The 23,083-nt window shown below is 37.2% G+C and overlaps 1 protein-coding gene and 1 long non-coding RNA gene across 21 annotated transcripts in view; one reads left to right on the forward strand and one right to left on the reverse strand.

Moving 5' to 3' along the window:
• The window catches only part of SSBP2 (single stranded DNA binding protein 2), a 312,577-nt gene that overhangs the window by 276,287 nt on the left and 13,207 nt on the right, over positions 1-23,083 (reverse strand). For 2 of the 20 annotated variants that reach the window (XM_085013948.1, XM_085013953.1), the window contains one exon: positions 12,052-12,098. The exons of 14 other annotated variants lie outside the window; for them this stretch is intronic. Coding sequence is in view for 4 of the 6 variants with exons in the window: in XM_085013953.1 (XP_084870079.1) it covers positions 12,052-12,068 (17 nt within the window). In the remaining 2 variants the exon portion in view is untranslated. Of the gene's footprint in view, positions 1-12,051; positions 12,099-15,112; positions 15,212-23,083 lie in introns of those variants that run through there. 4 more of the 20 variants (XM_085013957.1, XM_085013950.1, XM_085013952.1 and 1 more) reach the window with 3 other exon arrangements.
• LOC146405616 (uncharacterized) lies at positions 1,757-9,365 on the forward strand. Its single transcript, XR_014838169.1, has 2 exons — positions 1,757-7,790; positions 8,108-9,365. It is a non-coding gene; the product is annotated as an uncharacterized LOC146405616 (long non-coding RNA).

Below are 23,083 nucleotides of genomic sequence, written 5' to 3' on the forward strand. Positions count from 1 at the left end.
CACAGATGAGGCTCACATCCTGAGTTGCTGTGGCTGAGGTGAAGGCCAGCAGCTACAGCTCTGATTCGACCTCTAGCCTGGGAACCTCCCTATGCCATGGGTGTGGCCCTAAAAAGACACACACACACACACACACACACACACACACACACACACACACACACACACACACACACACACACACACACACACACAAGGAATGAGAGGACAGGAAGGCAAGAAATATATTCATGGGAATTCCTGCTGTAGTGCAGTGTGTTAAGGTACGGGTTCAATCCCTGGCCTAGAGCAATGAGTTACAGGATCTAGCTTTGCCACAGCTGCAACCTGTGGAACTTCCTTGTGCCATATTTTAAAAAAAAGAAAAGAAAAGAAATGTGGATGTGGATGTGGAAACAGAACAAATGAGAGAACAAAATTCTCATCTTCAACTGTGAGAAGTCAAGAGCATCTAAAAAGATCAAGTAGCAGCAATATAAGTTTGTTATTTGGAGATAAGACAGTAAATAGTAAAAGTTAAAATTGTTGAAGGTAGTTTCCCCTAAGAAACAGAAAATGGGATAAGGGTGAGAGTAGACAAGGTAATTTCCCATTACAAGCCTCAAAGAATTTCTGGCACTCTTTAAACAATGTAAAACATTAAAAAAAATGCATATAAAACATTAAATCAAAACAGAAAATCTTTCCTCATACATGCTCAGTTTAGAAATTGCACAGAGACTAAAAATAAAATAATTTTTGCCATTTAAATGAAATATATTGCTGTATTGCCTTAGAATATTTTTGCTACATAAACACACTTACATAGAATTTTTAAAAATTGAGGATTTGGCTGAATATGCAAATTTATATAATTTTTTCAATTAACATTGTATCATGACTATTTTTGATGTCCTTAAATACTCTTTTAAAATACTGTACTATTCCACTTTATCCTCCAGGATCACATATTTAATCATTTGCCTATTTCAGCTTTAGTGTATAAATGGTTAACAAAGTTCTCCCTTCTCAAACTCCCATCCCTTGACTTAGGATATCTTTCTTGATTTTCTTCCTCTCTCTAGCCACTTCTGTCTCTCCTTCATGGAATCCCTCTCCTCAGCCTACCCCTTAAATGTTGGTGTCCTGCAGGACTTTATCCTCCGTTTCTTCTCCATAACGTGACACCACGATAAATGACAACCCCAGAGTTCTGTTAATTCTACTTTTAAATAACTTAAATCTACCAACTTCAATCCATGACCATATTAGAGTCCAAACTCTCATTATCACCATCCTAGAGTCCTAACTGATCTCCCAGATTCCATTTCTGCTCCTTTCCACAGCATTCTCCACCTAACAATCAGAATCTTTTTGAAACACAAATCTAATCTCACAACACCCTCCTTAAAACTTTTCAATAGCTTTCTGTTGTTTAAAAGTAAATTCCCAAATGCTTTCCTGCCTACAAGGTCCTGAATAATCTGGCCCATGTCAACTTCTCTTCATTTCACACCACTCTCTCTCTGGTTCCCCGCGGTCTAACCACACTGGTCTTTCTGTTCTTTGAGCTTACCAGGATCTCTCTTGCCTGGAGCCCTTGGCACATGCAGTTTCCTCTGCCTGAAACAATTCTCTCCCCCTCCCCACAACTCTTCCCTTGGCTAACCCCTATTCATCCTGAATGAGACCCTCAAGTTGCTCATATTATCCTATGCAAACAATGCCCCCTGGGGATGGGCAACACTAGAGCTCTAAAATCTAAGACAGGCAGCACTTTATTTTATTTTATTTATTTATTTATTTATTTTTGGCTTTTTGCTATTTCTTTGGTCCACTCCCGTGGCGTACGGAGGTTCCTAAGCTAGGGGTCTAATCGGAGCTGTAGCCACCGGCCTACTCCAGAGCCACAGCAATGCGGGATCAGAAGCCGCATATGCAACCTACACCACAGCTCACGGCAACTCCGGATCCTTAACCCACTGAGCAAGGGCAGGGATAGAACCCGCAACCTTATGGTTCCTAGTCGGATTCGTTAACCACTGCGCCACGATGGGAACTCCAGGCAGCACTTTAATAAAAGAATTTGCAATTTTTTCTGTTTAATGTCTGTGTCCCATGGAAATGTAAACTGCATGACAACAACTCTTTATTCAATGCTGGTTCCTCAGCATCTAGCATAGTGCTTTTCCTAAGTAGGTATTCATCTGCTGAAAGAATAAATGACACCCAAACCTCTATCCTGGTGTTCAAAACGCTACTAAATTCTAAATCTTTATAATCAACCATGATGTCCACCTAGATGCCCTGTAGGTACCTCAATAGAACATATTCAAGCCTGTCAGATATTATCTCCCTGACAACCTTTATTTCCCTCATGCTTATCTTCCCATTAATGGCATCCTGTCAATGCTGCTCAAGATTTTTTTTTTAATTTGTCCCCTCTTCTTCATCTACTTTGTCAAAGCTGTCAGTTTAGACCCTTACCAAATCTTACCTGATTTCACACTGGCTTAATTAGGAGCTCCACACCTCCAGCATCAATCTCACATGTCTTCCAACCTCAGCGCCAACATAATGATTTTTTAACTAGAAAAGCCTTGGTCCTATCACTCCCACACTAAGACCTCTTCAAGGACCTTTCTACCCTGTGTGAAGTACTCCTGAGGCAATACCACTACAATACTAGCAGGTCACTGAATGCAACAAACCCTTGTGCTTTTGTCCTTTTTAGTCCCTCTGCCTGTATGTCCATCTTTTCTTACCAATTTTGCTAACTTTTTAAGACTCAACTTAGAGGTATGCTCCTTCCAGAAGACTTTTCCTAACCACCTGACCCTAGGCTGAGTTGGGCATCCTTCTTCTGCGTCTCCACGGCAACCTGGGTATCATAGCATTTATTACATCATTAACAGAATTTACTTTCTTCCCCTCCATTCAATCCTCAGTGGACAAAGTGCTATGTGTTGATTCATCTTAGTATTCCCAGAGACTATTTAATAGTGAGCTCCCCCAAACTCTTTGTAGCATGATTGCCTAACAAAATGACTTCATTACTAGTAGAAAGTTTGGCATAAATTTTCTAATTTTTGCACAATTAAGAAAACTTATGGCTTGAACCTCACTAGAAGAACTTTACATTTTAAAATCTCCTGTAGTTAATTGTTCCTTAAATACTATACTTATAGTTCTAAAACTTAAGAAAAACAGGATATACTTATTGACTCTTCATACAACCTGTATTAAAAGACTCTCCTCTATTGATCTCTCACAGTCCTGTATGTCTTGTTGGATATGCCAGAAATGCAAGGTCCTGATCACTCCACCATGGTTGTGTTTGCAGTGAGCAACCCCAGAGGATGAGGTATCATCACCTTCCGGGGACAAAGAGCAGTCTTGGTTACTATAAAAGCAGTGGAGTTCTCATCCTCGGTGTCCCTCAGCAGGAACCTACCATATGTTAGAGATCTATCTGTACCGTATTTCCTCTCTTCCATGGGACTTGGGGGCAGGGAATCTCTTGTCTTCTAACAGCATTCATGAAACAGGAACAGGCCACTTATAAGCAGAGTGAATCAAATTTCCGACCCACCAACTTGCCTGTTACCAATTCAAGAGACCTCTGGGATCAAATATATGACATTTAAACTACAGAACAACACTGCCATTTCTTCCTGGCCATCCGTTTAAAAAATACAATAGATGAAAATCCACGTTCCCCACAAAATTCAATTTACTATACATTTCAAGATTTTCCACCTGCTTCTTTATACTCTTTTACTGCTTCAACTCTTTTATCCACAACCAAATAAATTTCATGATTCTACTTTTCACTTCTTTTATAATGTATATTCCTTAAAATGGAAGTTTTCCAGTATATTGTCTTTCCAGTCATAAGATATAAAACCCACACCTGAAATATTCACAAAGCCTACCCAAGAGGTACCAGAAGCAATCAATGGACAATATATTGTTGTGGTCTCTCCACATAAAAAAGGTCATCAATATATAGCTGAAGCATGTTGGTACCTCCTCTGAGTTGAGTTAGAGAACTCTAGATTGAGTTCTAATCTTTTAAGACCCTGAGAACTCTTCTGTACCATCCTATGGATGCTACATATGCCTTTTCATAATTTATAAGTTTTTCTTTTTGATAATAGACTTTCATATCTTCCCAGACATTAAGCAAACAACTAAGAAGTTATACTTCTGAAAAGGCAGGGAAAGGAGACAAGGGAAGCTCATAGTGACACCTTATCAATAGGGAAATATTTTTTAGAAATTTATGTAAGAAGAAGTAGATGGAGGAAGGAAGAAATGACCTGATTTCTCACTGTGGAAATAATATAGATCATGTACCACAGGAGTTCCTGTTGTGGCTCAGTAGGTTAAGAACCCAGCTAGAATCCATGAGGATATGGGTTCAATCCTTGGCCTTGCTCAGTGGGTTAAGGATCTGGTGTTGCCATGAGCTGCGATGTAGGTCACAGATGCAGCTCAGGTCTGGTGTTGCTGTGGCTGTGGTGTAAACCAGCAGCTACAACTCCGATTCAATCCCTAGTCTGGGGACTTCCATATGCCACAGATGTGGCCCTAAAAAGAAAACAAAGTAAAAAAAAAAAAGAAAAAATGTACCACAGAGATAGAGTTGAGAGAGCTAACTGGTATGAGCAGATCTAAAGTGGCAGAGTAGCAAAGAAAAACTCATACAAAAGCTGAGAAAAATAAAAAAAGTGATTAAAAAGCAACAACAACAAAAAGACAACAGAGACAATGATTAGCTTTGGAAGCAGGCAAAGTAGGCTAGCTCTCACCAGGTCATCTGGCAACGATCAATCAGCCTCCTACTAGAAGCAGAGCTCAGGCTCTTGCGGGAAACCTAAGCGAAAAAAATTCTCCATATTCAAAGGAAATCAACTGAGACTTAAGAAATCAGGAAGCTGGTGGAGGGGGAGGGTTGCACAGCTTCAATGAGCAAACTCTGAGCTGATGTTCTAAATTAGTTAAATTTATTAACACAACTGTGATAAGATTATAAATTCTGCATTTCAGATATTCCCAGGAATGCCACATATGAGAAGAGAACGTGTCAACTTGTCAATATTCCATGAGATTAAATCCTAAGGGGAATCTATGTAAGAAATCCACGACTACGGTCTTCCCCAGTACATAGATACAGTAATGCCATAGCCATTAAGTCTATAAGCTTCCTGAACACATTAAAGCACTTTGGGCCATAGAAACTCCAATGACAACCTCTACGGCCATTTCTAACCTAGACACTGCTATAAACCCCTTACATAAATCTCTAACTTTAAAATACAACTGATATTTAGTGAACACTAAATTTATGATTTTTCTCCATTTTCCCTCCACTTGCATTTTTTATAAAACCATGAACACATTTTTGCCAGAATTATATAATATCATCTTTTCTTCGGTAAAAATTTATTATGTTTATTCCTGCAGTGTTTCTCCTGAAGCATACTTGTTTATACATAGGATCCAGATGAGGTCGCCGCAGGTTTCAAAACAGAGTGTGATAATAACCTCCTGCTACAGAAATCCACAGGCTGTTTTTGGGTCTTAGGCAGCAGCCTTCTGGGGGATCTGGCTCTATGCCTTCTGCAGCAGTGAGTAGCTGCTGGTGGGCTTCCCTCTGAGGTTGCCCAGCTCCCCTTCTCCAGAACTTAAGAGCCCCCAATGCTCCTCCCCTTCCCCACCACATCTCCCATTCTCCATGAAGAGCTAAAGCCAACCCCAAAGGAGGGGCCAGGTTACTATCTTCATCCAGCCCAGCCTATACTTCTGGGGAGGGCCTGCATGGACTTCTCAATATTCACAACAAAGGGGGTGGAAGGAAAAAGTGTAGAAAATGGCTTCTCACAGTAACAGTGAGAACACCACAGGCACCCACGGTCTTTCTACTTATCTGGATTATGAACCTGAATTGAGGCTCGGGCAGAGGTAGCTGAAGGGGTGACTCCAAAAGAGAGCTGCGCCCATGATTTAAAATGTGCCCAGGATGTGTTTTCATCGAGTATACGAAGATGACAGACATGGAGATGACCGCCTTTAAAAGAAAAGTTTATTACAGTTCCCAAGAAGGGGCAGGTCGGTCAAGGAGGCAGAAAGATCAAGGGGAAAACATGGACACAAGCCTTTATTGTGGTTTTCTCAGAAAAGGCAAAGTAGGGCAGGGTAAATTGTTTAGGATTGGCAAGTCTGAATCATTTCGGCAGCCTCAAGGGCCTAGGGACTGCCCCTAGTTGGCTGCTACCTGGCCTTGGGGTGCAACTAGGGCCAAGGGATGGTTGCTCAGTAGAGGTGGTGTGTAAGGGCTCTGGACTGGTTGGTTTGTATACGAAAGGCATAGGCACAGGGAGTGTAATCTCGAGGAACCCTAGCTATCTCGAGGGTTTAGCTAGCCCTGGCGGTGAGGGGGCGGGCAATCTGCCCCTAGTCAGCAAGGCTCCAAAGTGTCAAAGCATCATAAAACACAGAAAATAAAAAATATGATTTGCACAGCCCAGACTGTACTTCTGGGCTCAGAGCTCATCTAGTTCGCACTTTTTTCATAAATTCTGGTACCATGGCCCATTCTGAGCTAAAGAGTTTTCCTAAACTTAAGAAGCCCTCCTGGAAGCACTACCAAGCCATCTCACCTTGTGTTCCCATTACCTTGCATTGGCAGAAATTATATCAGAGTAGTCACTTCAAATGGCCTTCCCTTGGCCTTACATTGTTTGTTGTTTACATCACAATTTGAAATCTGTGTCACAATCCATCGAGATGATGGCATGGCCTTTGTTATAACTTCTGAAGAAGGCACACTACTGCTGTCAGATTCATTCAGAACATTAAAGCTTCAGGTGCTAAAAAAGCACACACACTAAGCTTTTCAAGCTAGACTGTTAGCTACTGTTTAGATGTTTCCATAAAATTTCAACAAAAGAAACACAAAAATAATGCCTCCGGATTTCAAAGACATCACTAGTGTTTATCATCTTCTGGAAGGAAGGCAAGAAAGCTGACTAGATAAATATCAAAGCATCCCCCGCCTTCTCTGATGCTAAGTGTTTGAACACAGTTTTTGTTCTACTTTAAAATGCCATCAGTCATGCACTCTTAGAATTCACAATTTGGCTTTAACCATTGTTCAGTGCAGTAGATTTTTAGCCATTGGAAAAACTTAAACCTCTACAATGATTTTTTTAACTGGTAGGATTCATTTCACTGTTGAACTATTATACATGCTGCCTGATTATTCCATGTAAAAGAAAAATGAGATCTGTTTAAAGCCCACACAAATACTATCAATAACCAGGGATTTTCCTTTTGCCATGCTGTTTTCACAATCACAGGCATGCTTGCTATGTAAGAGAATCCTTGTGAAACAAAATATTAGGTAAAATAGTGGTTTTAAAACAAAACTAAGTGGGAAAAAAAGTAACCAGATATACAGACAGGGTCAGTTCCACATTCTCTAGTATATTTATCAACCACTCAGCTTAGTACCATTTTCAGAAATTTTAGAAAATAGTCACAATAGTAGGAGACTGAAATCTGCCAGCTACAAATCAAGTTTGGATGGATACTATAAAAAAAAATTAAGACTACTACTTGATGGAATGGTTAGTCATAGCAACAAAATAAGTCAGCTATTTAATCCTTCTAGATCAGGATTAAGACTCACAGGATCTAAAAATTTTCCAATATACTTTTCTTAACTTCTGAAGAACTCTTCCAACTTAGACAATAAGCAAACAATGGAACAGATTATACTTCAATGTCTAAAATCAAAAAGGGGAGTTCCCGTCGTGGCGCAGTGGTTAACGAATCCGACTAGGAACCATGAGGTTGCGGGTTCGGTCCCTGCCCTTGCTCAGTGGGTTAACGATCCGGCGTTGCCGTGAGCTGTGGTGTAGGTTGCAGACGTGGCTCGGATCCTGCGTTGCTGTGGCTCTGGCGTAGGCCAGTGGCTGCAGCTCCGATTCGACCCCTAGCCTGGGAACCTCCATATGCCACGGGAGCGGCCCAGGAAATAGCAACAACAACAACAACAACAAAAATAAAATAAAATAAAATAAAATAAAATAAAATAAAAAAATAAAATCAAATCAAAAAGGATTAATGTCTAGAATATTCAAGGAACTCCTCCTGTATAGGGAAAATGGGCAAATGATATAAATAGCAAATTCACATTTATTCACTCAGCAAACGTAAGTTGAGGACCTACTATTTTAAGTGCTAGGATTATAGGTGTGTACAAAGAAGACACCTGCCTTCAAGAAAGAAATACATAATAAAATTAATATACTATGTTTTGTTGTGATAAATATTATGAAGAAAGATAAAAGAGAACAAAGATAGAGGTGATGAAGAGTACTCTTTTAGATAAGATGGTCGAGGGTATGATATTTAAGCAGACGGACAAGGGTATGATATTCAAGCAGACGGTCAAGGGTATGATATTCAAGCAGGGTTTAAATTCATTCACTCATTTCCTTCACTCACTCTGAACGAAGTGAGTGAGCCAAGGAAGCAAGGAGAAAGTGTTTTCTAGGCAGAAGAAACAGTAAGAACAAAAGGCTCATAGAATAACACATAAAGTACATGAAAAGATAACCAAACTCAGGGAGTTCCCAGAAATCTGACTAGCACTCATGAGGACACAGGTTCGATCCCTGGCCTCACTCAGTGGGTTAAGGATCTGGTGTTGCCATGAGCTGCAGTGTAGGTTGCAGACTCGGCTCAGTCTGGCATTTCTGTGGCTGTGCTACAGCTCTGATTGGACTCCTAGCCTGGGCGCCTCCATATGCCACAGGTGTGGGCCTAAAAAGACTAAATTAAAAAAAAAAAAAAAAAAAAAAAAAAGATAACCAACCTCACTAATAATCAGAGAAAGGAAAATTTAAATAATGACATACCACTTTAAAAACAGCAGACCAGAGAAAATATCATGTGAGAGAATACCAAGTGTCAGCAGAAATGAAAATACAGGGAACTCTCATGTATTGCTGGTTAGAGTGTGAAGAGATACAGCCATTCTGGAAAGCAAGCTGGCAGTACTTAGTGAAATGATGAATGTATAGACCCTATGATCCAGAGGTCTTACCCTGGAAAAGTCAGAGCTCTCCCCAAAGCCATTAAGAAAACAGGTATGAAAATGAAAATCACAGGAGTTTCTGTCCTGGCTCAGTGAAAACAAATCTGACTAGTATCCATGAGGACGCAGGTTTGATCTCTGGCCTTGCTCAGTGAGTTAAGGATTCAGTGTTGCCGTGAGCTGTGCTGTAGGTCACAAATGCGGCTCGAAACTGGCGTTGCTGTGGTTGTGGTGTAGGCTGGCAGCTACAGCTCCAATTCGACCCCTAGCCTGGGAACCTCCATATGCTGCGGGTGTGGCCCTAAAAAGACAAAAAATAAAGATAAAAAAAAAAAAAGAAAATGGAAATCACAGAGGTGTGTGGGGTAACCAGAAGTTAGAGGCAGCCTTGGTGATCATCATCAGAGGACCAGAGAAGATGTTGTAGATGCACACTCTGAAATATCTGAAGAAGTTTCAACTTCAGATTCAAATGGATATATATTTTTAAAGTACTAAGAACTGAAATATAGGGGGGAAAACCCTCAGATTTGCTTCGAAATAATACAGTTTTTCGATGTGGAGTTGTGGAGGGGTTAGAAATAGTTATCAAGCAAGACTGGCTATGAGTTGATCACTGTTGATACTGAATGATAGATACAAGGGGGTTTGTTATACTATTCTCTCCACACTTGTATGTTTGAAATTTTCTATCATAAAAGGCATTTTTTAGAGTGTTGAGTGAAAAAAGAAACAGATCTATAGCAGAATATCATTTATACAAATGAAAAACATATATATGCTCAAACACCACATTTTTTTTAAAGATACACACATATTCAAAAACATTATGATGGGAGTTCCCAGGTAGCCTAGTGGTTAAAGATCTGGTGCTGTCACTGCTATGTCTCAGGTGACTGCTGTGGGCACAGGTTAGATCCCTGGCCCAGGAACTTCCACATGCCATAGGCATGGTGAAAAAAAGAAAAAAAAAATGAGTATGGATGTCTTTGGAGGTAGAGAGTGAGAACTGAAATTAGGGTAAATGAGAATTATTTTAAATGAAATAATTCAAGAGAGGAACCATGTATATGCCAAAGCTGACAGTGTGCCATTATCCAAGTTTAATTCAATTTTTTTCACCTGAGGTCAAGAAAGAAAATATTAAGCAAATACTCAGTGCTCTAAGATGACAGAAAAGGGATAACTTAACCTGACTTGGGAGGAGGGGGTATTCCTGCCCTACACCATAAACTACCACTGACTGATTCAGACTCCCCAGGGTCAGGCAAAAGATACCACTTCCATTCTCATTTCACAGAAGAGAAACTGAAGGACAGCAAGCGGAATAACATTCTAAGCTCCTAAAGCAAGGAGGAGAGGTGGAATTCAAGCCCAGGGCCAGAACCGCCACTCTTACTGAGGGCATTACTAATGCTACACTCTTCGAACTTAAAACCTGGATGTGGTTATCAGATTCAACTTCCTAAAAACACTACTTCATCCCACAGTACCATTGTTCTTTGCTAAAGAAAAAAATAAATTCTTTATAGATTATATACTGCCCCCAATCACTCTCATTCACTTTATCAACAAATATCCTACTTTTCCTACCACAAATTCTCTCTTCCAGTCACACCAGTCCTTTCTTTCAAGATACCCACCACCAGGCCTCCAAGCACTTTGTCCAAACTGAAATACCTCTACTCTCCTAAACAGTACTTACTCACATCCCAGATATCCTATAAGATCCAGTATTCCAAACACTTTCATAGCACTGAGTGAACTAAAGTTCCATAGATACTCCAAGAAGCTTCCCTATTAACTAGAGCACACACTTTTTCCTTCTTTAATTTCTTTTGCACTTACTCTCTGTGTCATTCAATTAGCACCTATTACAGTAACACCTCATTTATCCAGCATTATTGGGAAGGATAAGTGTCATCAGAAACAAATTTTCCACACAACCTAAGCATTAATTTAGGAAGCAGCAAAGTAGAGTCATGCTGACTTTAGTTACAGATAGACCTAGGCTCAAGCCTCTGTTCTGGCACGTAATTAGCTTTGAGCAAGTGTCAACTGTCTGTGTCATCATCTATAAAGTGGAGATATACTACTAACGTCACAAAGCTGCAGTGGGCATTAAGGAAATCACATGCAACATTCTTCAAATCATGGCTAAATTACTCTAACTACTATTAGGCATTAAGACAAAATCATTTTTATGGAAATATTCATCAAATGCATATACTTTGAGACTTTTCTCAGAGGAAAGTGAATGTAAATTAATCCTCTCTTGATAACTCGTTATTTATTCAACATTCACTCATTCAATAAATATTTATCAATTCAGTAAGCTGCAGGATACAAAATCAATATACAAACATTTCTGTACACTAACAATGAACTAAAATTTCTTTTTAATCTCATCAAAAGAATAAAATACTTTGGAATAAGTTTAACAAAGGAAGTGAAAGATCCATACACCAAAAGGCTTGATGAAAAAATTAAAGACATGAAGTTCCTGCTGCACAGTGGGCTAAGAATCCAACTGCAGCAGCTCAGGTTCGATCCTCTGCCCAGTGCAGGGGGTTAAAGGATCTGGCGTTGCTCAGATTCAATCCCTGGCTCAGGAACATCCATATGCCATGGGTGTGGCCAACAAATTGAAGAAAAAAAAAATTAAAGACACAGATAAACGGAAAGGCATCCCATGCTCAAAAATTGGATAAATTAATATGGTTAAAATGTCCACACTACCCAAAGTGATTAGCATTTATTTTCTCATTCTTTTGTGGAATTAACATTGACTAATTTGATATAGAGCTTCCATCCCAAAATAAAAGCAGCAACAATACAGTTAAACAATGATTTTCAAAGTTTTGTTAAAAGGAAGCACGCTTTTTTAAAAAATACATTTCCTTTTATCCCACTACATAAAAACATTAATATTGGAGCTTCTCTAAGATGGCCTTATTTCATACCCTAGTGTGGTCCTCATTTCACACTACGTCATCTCCTTCAGTTCTTTCTGGAAAAGAGTTTGAAAACATGGGTATAAAGTTAAGAACATTGGCGCAGGAATCAGAAGATTCCAGTCCTAGTCCTGATGACTTCAAAGCAAAGTAACCTTGTACAAGCCATTAAATGTCTTCAGTCTCAACCTCTCCTTTATTAAAAGGGAGATAAATCTGACATGCTTAGAATACATAATGGTATGTGAATCAAAAACAGTAACATTGTGGAAGGAACACTGTCACCAACTGGATTATAAAGTAGAAACTACATCTTTTATTGCTTTTGTAATAAACTCTGGTTGCCTGACTAATGTCCAAATCATACTGAAATATAAAGGCCCCCAAAATGAACTAAATTGACCAAGATAATTTACAAATTGGTAACTGTGGCATCAAATGGAATTAACACATTCACTGAATTCCTATTATATTTGAGGTCTTATTCACTGCTATAACCAACTACAAAGAATAACAAACTTTGACGCTTAATGGAAAATGAAGTTTATCTCTTATTTACTTGAAGAATTTTAAAAAGTCAAGGAGGTAACAGAGTAAATAATATACTCTCCTAAATTTCTCAATGCTTTCGACATGTTAAACTTACTTACTTTTTATAAATTGCTAAATTAGGTTATATTTGTTCTTTAAACAGTTCATCTGAACTAACCTATCTTCAAGGAGATTAGATTCTCTTTTTAAAAAACAAAAAAATTAAATAATTTGAAGATGAGAATTTTCAAGCAGTTAGACAATATAAAAAAATAAATCCTCAATGCAGTAGTTACAAATAGAGACTAAACACACACACAGAGAGGACAGACCTAAAATGTTTCCTATGTGGCTAGAGGTTGTAGAAATGGGGAATGGAAGTAGACAGGAGTAAGTAAATGAGTGAATGAGTGAATGTGGATTAAACAGGAGAAAGGCCTGAACCAAAGATATACTATGTCTTGAACTGAGTATTATTAACTCCACTCTCTACATTTACGGTCAAAACAAACAGTACATATATAGATAGAGAAGTACATTAAATCTCATAATTTGAAGTACCTAATTCTAAACAATTGGCTCATATTATCAATTGTTCTTTTTAATCTAAAAGATAAGTGAAACAATTTTTAAAAATATAGGTGCATAAAATTAATCTTCGAGAGACACAGAAGAGACACTAGCTTCTTACAGCAGTTGGTTTTTTAATTGAGATGTTGCACATCAATCCTGTTATATGGAAAGGCATCAAAATAATGATGCATCGCTAAAATATGTTAATTATTGTAAAATACATAGTTTTTATTCTATTTTAAAACAAATGCTTTACTGCTATTACTGAAAAACAGCTACAGAATAACTATTTTTTAAAGAAATTTTACATGATCAAAATCTCATCTGTGAAGTTCCTGTTATGGCAGAGAGGAAACGAATCCAACTATTATCCACAAAGATGTGAGTTCTGATCCCTGGCCTTGCTCAGTGGGTTGGGGATCCAGCGTTGCCATGAGCTATGGTGTAGGTTGCAGACATGGCTCAGATTCCAGATTGCTGTGGCTGTGGCGTAGGCCGGCAGCTGCAGCTCCGATTTGACCCCTAGCCTTGGAATTTCCATATGCCAAGGGTGTGCCCTAAAACACACACACACACACACACACAGAAAACCATGCATCTGTAACTCTAAAAATCTTCAGGCTTGCTTCAGTTAGATTTCTACTGAAAAGAAGACTTCTCATTTAGAGTAACAAAGTGAAATACTTATTTTCTGGTACCATAACTCTGATTTATATATTATCCTTTAACTTTATATCACTGACTAGATGTTTTAAGGAAAAAGTGAAATACTTTTTCTCTGGTACCATAATTTCGATTTACATATTATCCTTTATATCACTGACTAGATTTTTGAAAAAAATTACAATCTTTTGATTATAAGAAAACTAGACTTTGTATACAGCTCAGTCCAAATCTAAGTAGAAACTTAGGTTCCTCTTAAGTGGTTAAATTTCAGAAGTTCCATTTTGGATAAGAAAAGAACCAAAACTGTGGCACAACAGGTTGAGGATCAGGTGTTGTCATGGCAATAACCTGAGTCCATAGGTTTGCTCCCTGGCCTGGGAACTTCCACATGATGTGAGTGTGGTCAAAACAAAACAAATCCAAAATGAACCAAAATGAACTTTTTTGTCTTTTTTTGCCTTTTCTAGGGCTGCTTCCCACAACATATAGAGGTTCCCAGGCTAGGGGTCCAATCAGAGCTGTAGCCACTGGCCTACGCCAGAGCCACGGCAATGCGGGATCTGAGCTGCATCTGTAACCTACACCACAGCTCAGGGCAACGCCGGATCCTTAATCCACTGAGCAAGGGCAGGGATCAAACCCGCAAACCTCATGGTTCCTAGTTGGATTTGTTAACCACTGTGCTACAATGGGAACTCCCAAAATGAACATTTTTACCTCCTGTTATTTTTCACTAAATTTTTACAAGTAAACCCTCCCCCCCCAAATTACTTCTAATAGAAGTTGTATTGAGATAAAAACCATGTAACATAAAATTTTCTATCTTAACCATTTTTAAGCGTACATGTCAATTGTGTTAACTATATTCATTGTTGTGAAACAGATCTTTAGAACTTTTCATGTGACAAAACTGTAATATTCATTTGAAAAAATGTTTGATTGAAAAAATGGGTTCAAATATGGATTCTATAAACACTAAAATGTATGATCTCAAGTTTCTAACTACTTTTGTCTCAGATTCTTTGTGTATAAAAGAGTATAGCATCTACCTCACTGGGACTGCAAGATAATGAGGTCATTAATATTGGGTGTTCCTTAGGTCATTCAAATATGTTAATAGCTTATTAAGTGATTATGCATTAACCCTTTACCTTTTTCTAGATGACCAGGGATTTAAAGAATAATGACTGATATTTTCATGAAGTAAAATCATTGCCCTCAAGAAGTAATCACAAATCCATGTGACTGCCAAGCCAAATAAACCTTTGGCAATATCCTATGGAAAAATATCTTTACTTACGCCAAGTAAGAGAGAAAGATTTCCTGGCTGCCTGAATAAGCTTCAGGCAAAAAAAGTTTATCCATTTCAAGTGTTCCAGTAACCATTCCAGTAAAGAACCTTAAAAAATAGAAAGTCAATTACCTTATCCAAATAGAGTTCAATTAATATGTTTTTTTTTTCAATTTCCAGATTTCAACACATCTATAGAAGAGATCATCACCCAAGTTAAAAGAAATCTTTTTCCTTTTCCATAAGAACAATGAACCATTTATTTGTAGATTACTTGGGAGGGATAATACCCCAAACTTTGCTTCTCTCCTCCCTGTTGGTTCTGTATAACTTGAGAAGTTGATAAGATAAAGCCCCAAACGGAATTTTCTTGTATTACAAAATTAACTTAAAAGGAGAAATGAAAAATTCTATCTTCATTTCAATTATCATATCAGGAGAACAGTATCTTTTCCTTTTTTAACACTGCAATGCATTGGAGCATTAGATTTCAAGGCCTTAAAGTTGTCTTCAAAAGAGAGTCTTTGATTTGATGCAAAACATCAAATTTGATGTAAAACATCAAATCAAAGTTATCTCTAATATCATTCACTTATATGAATTAGAAAATCTTAATAATAACCCTTAAAATACTACATCAAATGTAAAAGAACCTAACCTACTCAATCAGAACCATAAAATAAATTCATTTCAGAAATTAAATATGTAAAAATTAATGGCATATGATGTTAAACCATCTGGTTCTTCAGTTTTTTTCTTAGTTCTTTTTATTCAGTTTCTAAACATGGAAACTATAATTTCCCTTTTTCAAAATAAAAAGTCATCCATGATGCACAGCATAGATAAATACTTTAAAATAAACATGTATAAAAACATACTGGTCTTTATGGAACAAAGTAATAATAATTTACAGCCTAGCATGTAACACATGCAATAAGAGTAATGCCAATACACCCTGTAAATTTACTCTTGGTATTTTGTAAATTATGTTTTCAATGTTTTAAAAACATTTGTATGTTCAACTTCCTGTCAAAACTCTACCAAAATTGAATGGAATCTCTCAAACTTAACTTTTTAAACTAAACTCTGAATCATAATCTACGAGAAGAAATAACTACTTGCTTGTTTTTCCTGTTTTGTTGCTTTTTATAAGAACTTCCCTTTTTAACAGATACAATAAATTACATATGCAAATAAATAAAAGTAACACAAGCATTTAGTGGTCTAAAGCTTTGCAGCGTGGTTCTTTTGAGTAGTTCACACAGAAGAAAGAAATCTTGACTATAGATGAAATTGAATTTTATATAGATGCACCTATCACTACAATAGAGTATCTAATACTCTTTCTAGTAAACACACCCCCCCACCTATTTTAGTAGTCTGATGCCTTACTGGTTAAATGATATCACAACATTTTAGACAACTAGAAAAACAGCACATTCAGAAACATTCAACTTCTACCTCTATAAATATTAAATGAATAATATTCTTATCCCTTGAAGGAAAGGGATCAGAGAAAGTAATTCTAAATTTTAAGATCATACAACTTAAATACTATCTAAAGGTTTACATTTCTAAAATATTTTGATTGTTGAAACTGTAGCCTTCTTTGTTAGGCAAAATAAATATGTCCAGAGTTCCTCAAAAATAAAGGTCCTATTAAGTTCATCTGAATGTCAATCAGTAATATGAAATACTATCAGTCATCAACAGAAAAAAAAAAAAATGAAGGCCCAATAATCTCAGGATTACACTGAATGGAAAACATAACTTGGAAGTCAGCCAGAAAAGAGAACTAGTCATACAGCAATAAACAAACAGAAGGAATAGACAGGGCTCCCATGACTTTCAAATATCAGAAAAATAAGTCTCATTTACTCATAGTAAATTATGATTGTTTGGATTTTCATCATACATCAATAGCTGGAAGAAAAGGATCAAAAACCCTCATTATAGCCACACAAGTGGAAACTCATTAGACTTAAAACTGAAGTATTGGCACTGATAAGTGATATATCTCACACAATGTGAATTTAATATAACCTACTCAAAATCAAACAGGCTCAAGAATTGTCCTTTATAGGTCCTCCAACTTTGCTGAGAAATCATATTAAGAAATCTAAGAAATTATTAACCCTAGATTTTCCTGACTACTCTTTTCTTTCTAGATAACACACCTCAATCTGACCAAATGTCACAATTAGACAGTATTTGCCTGTAGCAACATAGTTCAGGAAGCTGAAAGATCCCATAAGCCTGTTACACTGGCTATTTTTTTTTGTCTAAAATAGGGCCCTGAATGTAGGTAGTTCTTATTTCAACTGCTTAAATTTTTACACATTTACAAAGAAATGAAACTCATTCTCTCTCCCAGAAAGGAAGTCTGAAAATTTTTAAACATCATCAGTCTTGCAATTATTTGAGAAAAAAAAAAAAAAATCAAAGGCAACTACAGAGACCAATCAGAAATGTGCACTTTGTCATAAATACCTATTTATTTAAAGTAAATGGACAAAAGTACGACATGTTCTGATTAGAAGTGAGTGTTAAGACCCTTTATTTTAATTAAAGCTATTTAGATGAACTGGTAGATGTCACACAAAAGTAATACCAACCTGTGCCTACTTCTCTGCCTTTTATAATTGTTTAAATATACATATAAAAAGTCATTCTTTAACTTATTTTACTTACATATTAACAATAATAAAAAATGCGATAAAACAGACACATAGCAAAATATCTCTAAGCAATCTTTAATACTTTAAAGGGCTGGTAAAACCTAAAAAAGATATTTTTCATCTTGGTTTCCATTTTTAGTTTGATGCAAATATTTCCCACCCTCTTCTTTAAATGACAGCAGGCTATTGTAACACATACACAATTCGTGTACATTTCAAAGTTCTATCCTTGCCAAGAGGACAAGCAAAAAAATGAGAAGTATATCCATAACATAAACAAATTCTCAGTACACATCATATAAACAACTAAACAGCAAAGGGAATGGACTTAGAAAGTCATGGAGTTCCATAGTGGTCTAGGGGTTAAAGCTCTGGCATTGCCACTGCAGCGGCTCCAGGTCACTGGCATTGTCACTGCAGCGGCTCCAGGTCACTGGCATGGGTCTGATCCCTGGCCCAGGAACTTCCGAGTGCTGTGGGTGCAGCCAAAATAAAATAAAATAAAATAGTCTAATGGATTTATTAAATAGAAAGATTTTTCTATATTTAAGATTTATAAGGAAAACACTTCAAGAAAGTATGCTACACTCTTAAACCAGCAGTACCACTGCCTTTCCAATCAATGACTCAATATTTTACAATTGATATGAAGACCATTATCCTTATTGGAAGATTTTTCAAACAAATGCCACTTCATTCGAGTTCCCAAGAGAAAAATCAAATTGACCTGCATATGCTCATTGTTGATTTTAAATAAATATAAGCATGCTAGATTAATGATCGAATGAAAGTACTTAAGAATTTTGCTTAGAACAGCAATGGTTGTAAACTTTAGTGAATTCGTTTCATGTTGGATGTTGCAATTATATTGACAAAACTTAATTTATTATATCTGTTATAACTACATAACAAAAAAATAAATAACAATCCTAATCTTGTCAGTTAGATTTCAAAGCTCTAATGAAACAGTCACAAGATTTATGTAAAAGGCAAATATGCTATTAATATTTTATGCAGAACTAATTCTAATTTATACTTTAAATTTTTAAAATTCAAATACACTGGGAGTTCTCATCTTGGCTCAGCAGTTAACGAACCCAACTAGCATCCATGACGACGCGGGTTCAACCCCTGGTGTCACTCAGTGGGTTAAGGATCTGGGGATGCCTTGAACTGTGGTGTAGGTCACACGCGGCTCAGATCTGCGCTGCTGTGGCTCTGGCATAAAATAAAATAAAATAAAAGGCCGACAGCTACAGCTCCAATTTGACCCCTAGCCTGGCAACTTCCATATGCTGCAGGTGCGGCCCTAAAAAAAAAAAAGACAAAAAAAAATTCAAATACATTTTTATAAACTAAATTACAATAATGAATTAGTATTTCACAAGTGATAACTAACAACATATTTTGTAAACCTCTCTATTGACGGAAAAAAATGTTACAAATTTTATTGTGAAATATATAAAAACAGAACATTAATAACAAACTAGACTTTATACCACTTCTATGTGTCCTTCTGTTTTCCTCTGAGTTTAAGTTTATCCTGTTACAAATAACAAAACATATTTATCAATCCATCTGGGCTTATTACATTTGGGTAAAATAGAATTGTTTTTGTTTTTGTTTTTGTTTTCACATCTTGAATAACCTGTTTCCTATTTTCAAGACAGTAGAAAGTAAACTCTGATCAAGGCACTTCTCTGTTTGAACCCGAGTAGCTTCAGGATGAATTCAGAATTCTTAGCATGGCTTTCAGAAGCTAGCCTTGCTCATTTCTGTAGCCTCTACCACCTTTTCAAAATCACCCCTCCCCCAAACACACCCACATAACTAAAGGACTACTCAGCTTTCTGTTTCTAGAAAGGATTAAAGTTTCTCCCACTTCTGCACTTCTCCCAAGCACAAACTACTCTCTATTCCAAAAACCCTGTTTACTTCTCTGGCTGGTTATGTATACCTTGCTCACTATTGTATCCCCACTGTCTTATACAGAGCCTCACACAGGTAGCGCCTTGAATGAATGGATTTTATGAGCAAATTATGTAAGTAATTTTAAAAGGTTTAACTTTTGTTTTTGAAGGATGTATTTATTGGTGACTGGAAAATGATATATGCTCACAAAGAGTTCCTTTTGTTGCTTTCCTCCTCTTGTTTAAAAGGGTACTTTTTAGTCAAGTGGCTTTGATGTTTTTCTTATCAAGTAACTCCCAAAAATTTATATGCATGTATGGATACAGGAAAAAATATCAGGAATGTTATATGGTTACTTTCATTTTCTTCATTTTGCTTATCTATGTTTTTCAATTTTTACTTTGAGTACTTAAATACTAAAAATTATTTTAAAGGGTACCATTGTACATGTAAATAGGGATTTTACTCAAGTATTCTCATTTGAACCTTTTACCAATTTTAAAAGTAGCAAAGAAACTTAGAGATACTCTATACAGAGGAGTTATAATACACTAACCAGGAAAGATTTTTAAAAATACTTTCCTATCAAAACTTGCTGTAAGGCTAACAGCCTGACTAGTAGCTCTTGCAGGCAGCTATTAAGTTGGTTAACTATTCCACTGGCATTTCCAAGTCATCACCTACAAATATTCCTTTTATTCTAATCTCCTAAGATTTAAAAAACTTTTCAAAAACCAATTGACAGGGAGTTCCCATCATGGCACAGCAGAAATGAATCCAACTAGGAACCATGAGGTTGTGAGTTCGATCCCTGGCCTTGCTCAGTGGGTTATGGACCCGGTGCTGCCGTGAGCTATGGTGTAGGTAACAGATGTGGCTCAGATCTGGTGTTGCTGTGGCTATGGTGCAGGCTGGCAGCTACAGCTCTGATTGGACCCCTAGCCTGGGAATCTCCATATGCCGTGATGAGGCCCTAGAGAGACAAAAAGACAAAATAAATAAATAAAACCAATTGACAAAAGCTAGCAATGTAACCCCATCAAAGAATCTTACCCCATCCTAAAAACCATTTTAAAAAATTCATAGGAGTGGGAAGGGATGAATTAGCAGTTTGGAATTAACATATACACACTACTATATATAAAATAAATAGCCAACAATGATCTACTATAGCACAGAGAACTATCTTCAATATCTTGTAATAAACTATAACAGAAAAGAATATGAAAAATATACATATACACACACACACATATATAACTGAATCACTCTGCTGTACATCTGAAACACAACATTGTAAATCAACTATACTTTAATTCAAAATTAAATTAAATTTAAAAACTAACACAATCACTTTCAAGCCCATCTACTAGAGCTAAAATCCACTTTACCTACTGCCTTCTTTCCCTTCCATATCCCCTAGAGAATTTTCATATTATCATCCTTCAATAAAAGTGGTTGAAAGCAACTGACATCTTCACAAGAAAATAAAACCCAGTAGTGTTCCCCAACTTATACTCCCCTGCCCCATGCAAAATTACCCAAGTAAAAAAATCAATATCCTCTTCTAGTTTGTCTTCTTTATAGTTCCCTTCCCACGTGGAGGATGTCCACACTTGCCGTCTCCACTTTCTTGTCTATCCCCCACTCCTTAAAACACAGCTTGTCAGCTTGGGTGTACTCCGCTTCTCCCTAAGGTCACAGATGATCTCTTACTCTAAACATCCACCCCCTGTCTAACCTCCTCATTCATGCTACTTTCTCTGGCATAGTAACTCCTGCCTCTATTCTCAAAAGTCCCCTTCTTTGATTTCTGTGATGCCAATCCTTATGAGTTTCTCCGCACGTCCCTCTAGTGTTCCTTTTCAGTCTCAATCTCAAACTTTTCTTCAACCTATCCCTTCAGTATGCCCCCAGGTTCCATCTTTGATTTCTTCATTCCCACCCATCGCATGGCTTCAATATGTAAGCAAAGAAAAATGGACCATATATAAGGGGAAAAACAGGCAAAAATAATCTATGCTCTCAGAAATTGGGGGGTAGAAGGGCACTACTTGTGTCAAACCTCTGGAGTGCTGATAACGTTCTTGTTCTTGATGTGGGTGCTAGATTACACTGTGGTGTTCAGTTAGTGAAAATTCCTCAAGTTCATGAAACATGCGTTTTTCCGTATGAATGTCATACTTCAGTAAAGTTATTTTTTATAAAGAAAACGTGAGGTAAGCCTGAGTTCTGATTCCAGGTTTGACATGTGTGTTTTAGCTAAACATTTATCCCATTACAGCCTTAGTTTCCTCATCACTAAAGTGGAGATGATAATACCTACTTCACAGCACTGCAAAGAATGAAATGAAATATAAATAAGGTACCCGGCACAATGCTTGAAACACAGGTACCTTATGCTTACAAATGTTACTTCTCTTTCTCCATCCTTTCTCAATTCTGTACCTCCAGCCTAGACACCTGCCCCCACCCGCTACACACACCCAACCAGCTCAAAATCCACATATCTGTTTCCTCCCAAAATGCTTCATCTCTAGGTCTGAAAGGCATCTCAGATTAAACTTATCTTCTTCCTCCTTACTAAACTTATCCTCTTATAGTCTCCTAAAGTTTGACTCTAACCTCTACCCACAATTACAGACACCCTAAAAACCCTAATTTTTGATATTTAAGCTACCAAGTCCTGTGTATTCTATATCCTAAGACATCCATTGGACTGCCAGTAGTGTAGAAAAAAAATGGCACATTATTACAGCAGCTAATTTATTACAATAGCTTCTTGTGGCTACAGCTCCAATTCAACCCCTAGCCTGGGAACCTCCACATGCCGTGGGAGCGGCCCAAGAAATGGCAAAAAAGACAAAAAAAAAAAAAAAGAAAAAGAAAGGCTACAAGGATGTATCATACTACATAGGGAATGTATCCATATTTTTCAAAACTATAAATGAAAAGTAACTTTTAAAATTGTATAAAAAGTAAATATAAATGAAATAGTTCCTAATTTGCCAGACTAACCATCAATAGCTTTAATTTACTAAGTGTACCATATTCTTTAATGACTCCATGTTTCTGGACATGTTTCTCTCTCCCTCTAAAATATTCTTTGCATGCCCTCCCAATCCAATTTGGCTGATGTTTATTTCTCATTTAATAAATATCCTCTTGGAAATATCTCATGAGTATATTATATAATCTTTGGCTGGATTCAGTGGCTTTTTTCAGAATTCCCATAACACCTTCTGCACACTCATTAGAGTGTGTGTTACCCAGGTGGGAATCACTGATGGTGGGCCTCCTCTGAACCATGAGCTACCAGTGGGCAGAAACTACTGCATTATTCAGATCTGACTGATGAAGACTCAACCGAGGCTGACACATGAGAGACAGC

Source organism: Sus scrofa, chromosome 2 (genome assembly GCF_054392235.1).
Source record: "Sus scrofa isolate SSC_HxYL_T2T_F1_AM1 chromosome 2, Sscrofa_HxYL_maternal_Yorkshire_Landrace_v2.0, whole genome shotgun sequence".
In the NCBI taxonomy this organism is placed as follows: domain Eukaryota; kingdom Metazoa; phylum Chordata; class Mammalia; order Artiodactyla; family Suidae; genus Sus; species Sus scrofa.